Source organism: Chrysoperla carnea, chromosome 5 (assembly GCF_905475395.1).
Source record: "Chrysoperla carnea chromosome 5, inChrCarn1.1, whole genome shotgun sequence".
Lineage (NCBI taxonomy): Eukaryota > Metazoa > Arthropoda > Insecta > Neuroptera > Chrysopidae > Chrysoperla > Chrysoperla carnea.
Window position 1 is genome coordinate 4,797,879 of NC_058341.1, and position 11,997 is coordinate 4,809,875.

General features: G+C 31.8%; 1 protein-coding gene across 1 annotated transcript; it reads right to left on the reverse strand.

Moving 5' to 3' along the window:
* Positions 1-2,928: 2,928 nt before the first annotated feature.
* On the reverse strand, positions 2,929-11,609 carry LOC123300313 (putative uncharacterized protein DDB_G0282133). The gene is made up of 3 exons (XM_044882870.1): positions 11,499-11,609; positions 6,255-10,542; positions 2,929-5,966 (listed from the first exon to the last, which is right to left on the reverse strand). Exons 1-3 carry the CDS (start codon positions 11,562-11,564, stop codon positions 3,049-3,051), a joined length of 7,272 nt encoding a protein of 2,423 aa, XP_044738805.1. The 5' UTR covers positions 11,565-11,609; the 3' UTR covers positions 2,929-3,048.
* Positions 11,610-11,997: the final 388 nt, after the last annotated feature.

Consider the following 11,997-nt stretch of genomic DNA (forward strand, 5'->3'; position numbering starts at 1 on the left):
TTTTTTTTATGAAAAGTGTTACAAAATAATCCCTCATGGTAAAACTACCCCTCGTTGTTTTAAGTGAACCATTAAAGCCATCGATTATACTTATCGATAGATGGCTTCTACGTGATCAAATTAATCGTTGAACAAAGACTTATGGCGATGTAAAAGCTATTTAGTGTTTCGTAGCAAAAATATTAATTTTACTGCGAAGACAAATTTAAACGTAAAATTTCTTTTCGCCGGATGGCTGATTTACTATTGGTTTCTGTTGACTTTTATTAATATTATAACAAATTTTGACAGACGCATAATAAATTTTAAGATCAGTTTTTATGACGTTATTCAAATATGTCATTAAGAGTAAAATGATCCCCTTTATAATGGCTAAAATGATCCCTATTTTATGATGTGTAAAATTGTAATAGATTTAGATGATTTTTTTTACCAATAAGTATTTATCATTTTCAGAAATTAATGCAAAAATTTAATTTAATTCTACTTTAATTTATATTGGGGCCGGAAAAGTAGTTTGTTAAATATTCTAAAGTTTTTCCGGTGTTATTAAACATTTCTTGTTTTTATAATTAGGTAATTAATATTAATTACGCCAATGATTTAAATTAAATTATAACAAAAACAAATAATTTTCATTTTAGATTAATTGTTTAATATTTTCATTAATTCTAGGCCATCTTAATTCGTTGTGTTCATCTACTTTGTAATGTCACCGTTTTGTGTAAACTTGTAAACTTGTTATTATTTATTTAACTCGTTTTTTTTTTTCATATCATAATTATATGACTCCAAGTACAAGGATTTTAACATTTCTTATAACAATAAATAAATTATAAATAAATAAAATTACAAATGTTTTTAATGTAATCATGCGCTTAAACGCGACAAGGTCATGAAAAGGTTAATTTTAATGTGTTTTATTATTTAATTTAATATGTTATGGCTACTATTACACGAGCAACGAATTTGACGACATTTTTATTAAGTCGTATTCTTATTTGATATGTGTTGCCCTGTTCTTTCCGTCGCTTCCCCTGAAAATCGTCCTGGAAATAAACTCGGAAAATTAAAAACAATCCTGGCAACGCGACCCATTTTTATACCTAAATCGTCCGTACACTATTTGAAACTATCAAAAAATTATGGTGATTCTTGGGTGAATAGCAGTTCGAAAATGGTTACTTTAAAAAAAATTAGCTTGAATAAAATAAAATAATTTCATGATAAGTTCATTTATAATTGTCTTGCAATTGCGTGACCAACGCTGTAACCACAATTTTCCTTTCAATATAATTATCTAATTCGACCTATTAAGGTTCGTTGTATTAGTAATTTTAACAAAATTAGCTGGCTTCGTTATTTGTCATTTGTATTTTTGAGCATTTCTCGATTAGTTAGTTCAATTAAAATATAATTTTCATTTTTAGCATTCCAATTAAACTCCCATCTAGGTTCTAGATAACATCTTTTGATAAAATAATAGGACTTCAATATCAGATGCAAAACTATGAACTTGAAAGTATGGCCAGAAATAAATTCAGACAGTTTTCACAAAAAATCCAAACGTACTTGACACGTCCAAATTGTTCTCATTTTTGAGATTGGAATTACAACTTTTTTAAGAGAGAAATTTGGTAAAAATTACGATGGGTATTCAAACTTATCCTTCCTATAATTTGAGTTCTATTTTATTATCTGGTAGAATAAAATGGAACATCTGAAAACGGGTTTACTTTCGGTTTTAATTAGTACGAATTACTATCGCCAGTTGGCGGGGTTTATCTGATTTGACTTTGAATATTATTATTGGTCTTTAAAAATGATAAAGACGAGTATTTTCATCTGGTAGTCTTAAATTGGAACTACTGAAAACGGGTGCACTTTCTGTTATATTTTGTACGAATTATATTATCGTCAGTTGGCTGGATTGCAACCTCCCAATTATCAATATGTTGTCCAAAATACAAAAAGATATTCTAGTGTAAACACAGCCTTAGAAGGAATTACTTGTTTATTTATTTATTTACTGTGATAATTTAGGTAGATGTTTTTTTAATGGCTAAATTATGCGGATGATAATTGAATCAAATTTTCGGTATATATTTGTCAATTAATTTATTTTTTATTGTCTAAAATGTTTATTAGTTGATATGAATCAAAAAAATTAAAGAAACAAAGACATAATTTCTAGGACGTAACAAATATTCCATAAAGTTTCCTAAATTTTCCTAAAATAGCTATAAAGAGACATTTAACATTGACTTTCGCTCCGACAATACTTTCTGCAGCCTCATTTGTTGATTATAGATGATTATTTTTCCCGAATTTCTCCGAGAAACAGCTTTATATAGAATATTCTAGTTGAAAACTCAAAAACTGCTCACTCAATCGTTAAATGAATCCAACTTTCGTATTTTTTGTATCAAATTCCGAAACAAAAATTGTTTATCGATTTTTTCAAAGGGATGCTAGAAAGATACTAAGGAATAGTCAGAACTACTAAGTTGATTTCATCTTCGTCTGGCATGTCATCTGGTTGTGGGTAATCGTGGAATTTGAAAAATTGGCCAAATTTGAAATGCTTTATTTCTGAAACTATCGGTTTTATAAAAACCGTTCTTTCCTCAAATTGTTGAAAATTTAGCCTATACTTTAAAAATCCACAATCTTTTGATGAAAAATCAGGCATTCTGGATCAAAATAGACAAAAACTAAAATAAGGTCAACATATTTGCTTTGCTTTTCATTAAAAAGAATACATCAAAAAACAGTATCTTATTTGATTAATGTTTGGTTTAATGAGTGAGTTACTTGATTTTCCAAAAAATATAAGGAATACCTTTTTGTGTACTTATAAAAAAAACTCTTTTTTTAAATTAAATTTTTATTAATTAACAAATTAAATATAAAATTGGGTATAAAAATTATTTACATAATACAATAAAAAAAAATTAATAACAATAAAATAAAAAAACTTTAACAACTTTTTATAAAATATCTTTAACATCTTCGATTAAAAATAATGGCAAATACATTTTCACGTTCTCAATCTGAAAATCCATTAATTACACGAATATTATCACTAATTATCAATTCTTTTGGTGGGCATGGTTTTTGTAATTTCTGTATGGTCACTGGACTTTGTGGATCAACATTTGCCACAATATCTCTAAATTGATCGGTATTTAATAATGTCGCCGTTTCCGAACCGGTTTGCCGATCAATCGATCCATAAATTCCGTGAACATGTCCATTACGAAAGGGCAAGAAACCACGATTTTGTTGACGGCGTTGTTGTTTCGAACGCCTTTGATGTTCCCGATCATTATCGATTACATTGATTTTTGGTGCTTTTTTCGTTGCCGTTTCTGGTACGTATTTATCGTAGCCTAAACGTTCTAAATTGTCGGGAGAAATTTGAACAATTTGTGATTGTGGCGTTGGAGAATTAATAACGGGTTTTTTAAATGATAAGGTTTCTAAATCTAAGGCTCCAGCTGGTCCAATTTCTGCGTCTCCAAGATACACATCTCCTTGTTGATCTAAATCATCAACAATTGATGCAGTAGTTTCCAAAATGGAATCAGTTCGAGGTACAACTTCAGAAATAGCTACAATATTACCACTCGATGATCCTACATCATAAACTGATCCAGAATTGAGTGTAACAAATTTCGGTACACTTACTGGAGGAAGAGTTCGTTGTCCGTTATCAACATAGTATGTTAATTGATTTTGTTGATTTCGTTGATTTTGTAATCGTTCACATGCGGTTTGTTCCCGAATGAATATATTATTGATGATGTCGTTTACGTCGCCAGCGTTGGTTGGTGTCACTGTTAATGGTGGAAGCGGCGAAGCTCGCTGCAAGCTTCCGTCGCTTCCACAATCGCCTAAAAAAGACTGAATACGACGTTCTTCAATTGGTCTAAATGCTACATTACTTACAACTTCCACTGAATCACAACCGATTTCAACAGGTTTTAACTGTTGAGCATTATTGTTATTGGTACGAATTACGATTTGATTACGATCATTAATCGATTGTTGCAATTGTTGATTCTCATTAAATTGTAAATTTTCCACAATCGTAATGGCTTGTTGTTGATTTTGGATGTTGTCATTTTGGATGACAGTCCGTACATCAGCATTTAATTGATGTGTTATTAAATCACCACAATCATCTTCTTCAACCGAAGTTATTCGAATATGTTGAACACCATTTTCGGTTCCCGGTTCAATTTCTTCAATAATTTGTCGACCACCTTCATTGTAGGTAATTGTTGCTTGAATATTTTCAACTGAACCAACTTCTTCAACCACCGGTGTCAAAACAACGTATTCGGGGTTTTGTTGATTCAAAGAAATTACTTGGGAAGAATCAATACGATTGATATTTGCATTGGACACGATTTGTTGATTATTTACAACGCTTGAAACCGAGGAGCTATCATCATTGCATGCAATTGATGATTCAATATCTTCGTTAGTTAAAAGGGTAACTCGTTGATTATTTTGTAGATTTACACGTTCGTTTGAAGAAATCCCAGCGCCGTTTTGTCTTATTTTAAGGGTTTCTTGGCTATCAATGTTAATTCTCTCACTTGATCCACTGTTTGAATTTTGTCTCTCCAAAACATTATTTGAATTAATTTTCTCGCTAATTCGTTGATTTCCATTTCTTACTCGAAGCGATTCTTGACTGTCGATATTTATTCTTTCACTTGATGCTCCATTTGAATTTTGTCTCTCCAAAACATTAATATTCGAGTTAATATTCTCGTTGATTCGTTGATTTCCATTTCTCAATCTTAGAGATTCTTGACTGTCGATATTTATTCTTTCACTTGATGCTCCATTTGAGTTCTGTTTCTCCAAAACATTGATATTCGATTTAATATTCTCGTTAATTCGTTGATTTCCATTTCTTACTCGAAGAGATTCTTGACTGTCGATATTGATTCTCTCACTTGATGCACCATTGGAGTTTTGTCTCTCCAAAACATTGATATTCGAATTAATATTTTCGTTAATTCGTTGATTTCCATTTCTTAAGCTAAGAGATTCTTGATTATCAATATTAATTCTTTCGCTTGATGCTCCATTTGAGTTCTGTCTCTCCAAAACATTGATATTCGAATTAATATTCTCGTTGATTCGTTGATTTCCATTTCTTACTCTGAGAGATTCTTGGCTATCGATATTAATTCTCTCACTTGATGCACCATTGGAGTTTTGTCTCTCCAAAATATTAACATTTGAGTTAATATTTCCGGAGACTTGTTGATTTCCATTATTTGATACAATCGATTCTTGACTACTAACATAAACTTGTTGATTTCCACTATTTGATTGACTGTCCACATAAACTTGATTATCCAAATATGGACTATCTTCATAAACATAAATCACTTCTTGATTATCGAAATTTTGTTGATTATCCAAAATTGGATCTAATAATAATTCATCAGCAATTATATTTGAATTGATAATATCTTGATTAACTTGATTAACTGGAACAAACACTTGTTGTGGAACTACATAGTAACCTTGTTCATCACCATAGGCTGAAACAGTTTGAGCATTTTCATATATTTGACCAAAATTTCTACGGTCTTGTACAAAATGTGTATTTTCAACACTTTGTTCATGTTCATCAGAGTTACGTTTTCCAATTAAAGGTTCGTTAGCAGAAACTGTAATGGGTCTTGGCACATAATTTCGGTACGATTGTGGGCCACCAATCCGATAATTTTGATAATTACCTCTTTGTGAGTACTGAGTGGATTCATAACTGCTTTGTTGAGAGTTGATTGGGGCATATCTTCCATTCAAATATTGTTGGTTAACACGGCCATAAGAGCTACCTTGGTTTCTGTATAAAATATTGGAATCGGCTTGCTGATTAACAATTCGCCCATTTCCAATTACATTTTGGGAGGCATCTGAAGATACTTGGATATTTTCGTGTTTTCGCTGGTTTGATGAGGACCCAAGTCTGTTACTGTTGGCATTGCTGGAGTATAAAATATTTGAATCAGCTTGTTGATTAACTAATCGACCACTTCCAACTGAATTTTGAGAAACATCTGAAGATACTATAATATTTTCTTGATTGCGTTGACTTGCTGAAGAACCATGTCTGTTACTATTTGCATTGCTGGAGTATAAAATATTCGAGTCAGCTTGTTGATTAACCAATCGACCACTTCCAACTGAAGTTTGGGAAACATCTGAAGATACTACAATATTTTCTTGATTGCGTTGATTTGATGAGGAACCATGGCTGTTACTATTTGCATTGCTTGAGTATAGAATGTTTGAATCAGCTTGTTGATTAACTAATCGACCACTTCCAACTGAATTTTGAGAAACATCTGAAGACACTAGAATATTTTCTTGATTGCGTTGGTTTGATGAAGAACCATGTCTGTTATTTACGTTGCTGGAGTACAAAATATTCGAGTCAGCTTGTTGATTAACTAATCGACCACTTCCAAATGAATTTTGGGAAACATCTGAAGATACTACAATATTTTCTTGATTGCGTTGATTTGATGAGGAACCATGTCTGTTATTGTTTGCATTGCTAGAGTACAAAATATTTGAATCAACTTGTTGATTAACTAATCGACCACTTCCAGCGACATTTTGGAAAACATCGGAAGATACTACAATATTTTCTTGATTGCGTTGATTTGATGAGGAACTATGTCTGTTACTATTTGCATTGCTGGAGTACAAAATATTTGAATCAACTTGTTGATTAACCAATCGACCACTTCCAGCGACATTTTGGGAAACATCGGAAGATACTACAATATTTTCTTGATTGCGTTGATTTGATGAAGAACCATGTCTGTTACTATTTGCATTGCTGGAGTACAAAATATTTGAATCAACTTGTTGATTAACTAATCGACCACTTTCAACTGAATTTTGGGAAACATCTGAAGATACCAAAATTTTTTCTTGATTGCGTTGGTTTGATGAAGAACCATGTCTGTTATTTACGTTGCTGGAGTACAAAATATTCGAGTCAGCTTGTTGATTAACTAATCGACCACTTCCAAATGAATTTTGGGAAACATCTGAAGATACTACAATATTTTCTTGATTGCGTTGATTTGATGAGGAACCATGTCTGTTATTGTTTGCATTGCTAGAGTACAAAATATTTGAATCAACTTGTTGATTAACTAATCGACCACTTCCAGCGACATTTTGGGAAACATCGGAAGATACTAGAATATTTTCTTGATTGCGTTGATTTGATGAGGAACCAAGTCTGTTACTATTGACATTGGAGTACAAAATATTTGAGTCAGCTTGTTGATGTACTAATTGACTATTTCCAACAACATTTTGAGATGCATCCGAAGCTACCAATATATTCTGTCGATTTTGTTGATTAGATCGAGAGCCGTATCTATTTTCGTTACTAGAGTATAAAATAGTTGCATCTGCTTGTTGATTAACTATCTGACCTCTTCCAACAACATTTTGAGATGCGTCTGATGACACTAAAATATTCTGTTGATTAGACAACGAACCTTGGTTATTTTCGTTGCTGGAATACAAAATAGTTGAATCAGCTTGTTGATTTACTATCTGACCTCTTCCAAGAACATTTTGAGAAGCGTCTGAAGACACTAAAATATTCTGTTGATTTTGTTGATTATACACCGAACCTTGATTATTTTCGTTGCTGGAATACAAAATAGTAGAATCAGCTTGTTGATTCACTATCTGACCTCTTCCACGAATATCTTGGGACACGTCTGAAGACACTAAAATATTCTGTTGGTTTTGTTGATTAGACAATGAATCTTGGCTATTTTCGTTACTAGAGTACAAAATAGTTGAATCAGCTTGTTGATTAACTATCTGGCCTCTTCCACGAACATTTTGAGATACGTCTGAAGACACTAAAATGTTCTGTTGATTTTGTTGATTAGACAATGAACCTTGGCTGTTTTCGTTACTAGAGTACAAAATAGTTGAATCAGCTTGTTGATTAACTATCTGACCTCTTCCTTGAACATTTTGAGACACGTCTGAAGACACTAAAATATTCTGCTGATTTTGTTGATTAGACAATGAGCCTTGGTTACTTTCGTTGCTGGAATACAAAATAGTTGAATCAGCTTGTTGATTAACTATCTGCCCTCTTCCAAGAACATTTTGGGAGACGTCAGAAGAAACTAAAACATTCTGTTGATTTTGTTGATTAGACAATGAACCTTGATTACTTTCATTGCTAGAATACAAAACCGTTGAATCAGCTTGTTGATTAACTATCTGGCCTCTTCCAAACAAATTTTGTGAGGCATCAGATGATACTAGAATATTCTGTTGATTTTGTTGATTAGATCCATCATTTTCATTAGAATACAATATCGTTGAATCAGCTTGTTGATTAACTATCTGTCCACCACCAACAACATTTTGAGATACATCCGACGACACCAAAACATTTTGTTGATTACGATTATTTACCAATCGATTACGAACTTGTTGATTAAGAACACGTGGTTGTACATTACGATAACCAAATTCAGGACGTTGTTGATTTATTGATGAAACTCTTATTGGTTTATTGATTAAGACTTGTTGATTCTCGTTCACACCAATATTTTGTACATTTTCAACGATACGAATTCTTTCCTGTTGATTTTGTTGATTTTGTAAACGATTATGTATATGTCCACGATTATAAAAACGAATATCTTCTTGATCACGATCATTATGGACGACAATTCGTTCATTAGCATTGATTTTTTCATTTGGTGTGCGTAGATCAACATGTGCATGATCGTTAATATAAAGATGATCGTTGTTTGATTTTACACGATTCGATTCATGTAAATGTACACGTTCTTGTTGATTACGTGCATTTAAATGATTGTGCTCGTTTAAATAAAAACGTTCATCTCCATTTTGTTGATTCAATTTATAATTAAAATGTTCTCCTTCCGAGGAATGTATTCGCTCGTTATGGACTTTATCACGATAATTTAAATTTTCATGTTCGTTGATCTTAACGTGTTGTTGATTTTCATTCGAATCAACATGGATATTACGATGTTCATGTAAATTTAAATGTTCCCGTGCATTATCCTTACTATGATTGACATGTTCACGTGTTATTACGTGTTCCTGATCTTCATTGGTTTTCGTTCGTGTATACTTATCAATATTGATATGTTCACGACTTTCGTGTGATTTTGCATCAACTCGTAAATGATCCCGTTCTAAGATATGCGAGTGCGCATCTTGTTGATGGATATTATAATGTTTCCGTTCATCAACCACGATATTTCCATTTTCTCCACTTTGTAGGTTACCATGGACATGAATATCAACTCGTCCATTTTCACGTGATTGTTGCTCATTTGATCGGACATGACCGTGTACATCAACTGTTAAATCACCATGTATTCCACTACCCGGACGAGTTTTAATAATCGCTACGTTATCATAATTTTGTACGGTTTGTTCACGGGAATTTAATTCGTGATGATTAACTTTTCCTTGAATTTTTAATCGTACTAAATTATTATTTAGTTCATCAACTTCAGCGAGATTTTCGGTTGATTCGACTACGTTGATTTTGTAAACTTTTTGTTCGGGATGTTTTAATTCAATGTTGCTCAATAGTTGATGTACATTTTCTTTAACTTGTACGTTATTTTCTGGTTCAACATCTTCGATACTTACAACATTGTTGATAACAATATCTTGCGATGTGTTTGGAACACTTGGAACAGTTTCAACATTATTACTTAAAAATATTACTTCATTATCGTTTGATTGTCGATTATCGATAACAATTTCATCTAAATCCGCTGCTGAAATTACTTGTGGTTCAAAATATCTGCGTCCATAAGAGTTTTGAGGTTGTAATCTTCGCACTCCTTGTACAATATTCTGGATATGATTCCAATCGATTGGTTCTTGACGGGAATAATCATGGGTGACGTAAGGACGGTAGTAATTATTCTGATAATGGTGACGTCCTCCAGAATTACGAGCAGGACGTTTGTTTTGTATATAACTGTATAGATTTTCTGGACCTGGGATATGTACATGAGTTTGAACGTAAGGATATGGAGAATTTATCGTGATTGGTGTGATATAATTTATCGGAACGGGATTTCCATTGGAATCGTACATTTGTGGAGGTAATTCATCAGAGCTGTCTTCCTCTTCGATTGTCATCGGTTCAGGTCCAACTAGTTCGATTAATGAAGGTGGTGTGATTTCATCAGCTTCATCGTCGTAGGTATCTTGACGAATTGTTGGAATAATCGTTGTTACCTCATGAATATCATCTTCAGCGGTTGCTGTTGGTAAAATCTGATGTTCTGGTTCATAGGGTTGTTGTATTTGAAAAGTTGTAGGTACTTCAGTCGTTGTTTCAGTTATTCTAGGAAATTCTTCTTTAATCGTTTCTCGTAATGGTTTTACAATTGATTCATATTCGATTGGTTTTAATTCTATTTTCGATATTTTTCGAGCGTGTCCACATGTTAATGCCTAGAAAAAAAGCAAAAAGTAGAACACAAAAAATCGTAAATTAATTTTTCGTCTTTGATTTCGATAAAACTCAGTTTATAGGGTAATATTGCCCCAAAAAATCCAAAAATCGGGTATATTTGACGATTGTATCCATAATTTCTGAGAAAATCACATTTTGTTTAGAATTTTGTTCGATATATCAAAAATTATGGATCCAATCACGAAATGAATGCGATTTTTGAACTTTTTGGGTCAAAATTACCTTATGTACTGAGTTTTATCGAAATTGGAAACGGCAAATTTTTGCTGATTTTTTTGATTTTTTCTAAGGGGTACCCCTTCAAAAATTTCCAAAAAATCGAAATAAATTTTTCGTGTCTGATTTCGATAAAACTCTGTTTATAAGGTAATTTTGACCCAAAAAGTACAAAAATCGGGTTCATTTGACGATCGGATCTATAATTTCTGAGAAAATCACATTTTGCATGGAATTTTGGACGATATATCAAAAACTATGCATCCAATCGCTAATTGAACGCGATTTTTGAACTTTTTGGGTCAAAATTACCCTATATACTGAGTTTTACCGAATTTGGAAACAACAAATTTTTTCCGATTTTTTTGATTTTTTCTAAGGGGTACCCCTTCAGAAATTTCCAAAAAATCGAAATAAATTTTTCGATTCTGATTTCGATAAAACTCAGTTTATAAGGTAATATTAACCCAAAAAGTACAAAAATCGGGTTCATTTAGCGATTGGATAGATAGTTTATGAGATATCGTCAAAAAATACCATATGAAAAGCGATTTCTCGAATCTATTTCTGCCGATTCCTTAGAAAACGTTTAATAGTTAAATTAACTGAATTTTCGAAATTTTTCTTGATTGTCAGACCAGCTTTGTCCCCAGATTGTCAGATTGTACTCTTACCATCGAGAGTGACTAGCGTTTAAAATTTTATAATAAGTACTTACCGAAATTAAACATAACAATATACAATAACTGAACACATTACATTTAATGAATACATTTTGAACCATTTTTTGTTCTCAAACTAATACGTTCATACTTCAATGAACGCTCAATGAATTTTGATAATAAATTCTTCATTTCTACCCCATTTTATATATGATTATTGTTTTTAATAAAACACGCAAGAACGCCCTTGTGTTAGGTATACTCACCGTTGTTATTTTTTGTTTAATTATTAGAGGTTATTAATATTTTTAATTTTTATAAATATTTACGTTTGTGGAAATGAAAAACGTAAGCAAAATAAAAAATATAGAAATATGGTCAATAAATTTTATTGACCTTCGCTGGAATTCAAGTAAAATTACATATAATTATATTTTTTTGCGTGAATAACCTTTGAGTATTTATTATTTATTTATTTTTTGTAAAATTCAGCATTATTTGGATTTGAAACTTTTATGGAGAAAGTGTTAGCTTAATAATTTCTTTTTTATAGTG

Excerpts from the sequence above, each read along its gene's own strand:
- LOC123300313 (XM_044882870.1), bottom strand. The coding sequence starts at position 11,564 with ATGGTTCAAAATGTATTCATTAAATGTAATGTGTTCAGTTATTGTATA. Across the intron at positions 10,543-11,498 it reads TATTGTTATGTTTAATTTCG|GCATTAACATGTGGACACGC; the intron begins GTAAGTACTTAT and ends CTTTTTTTCTAG. Across the intron at positions 5,967-6,254 it reads AAATCAACGCAATCAAGAAA|ATATCCAAGTATCTTCAGAT; the intron begins ATATTGTAGTAT and ends GAAAACACGAAA.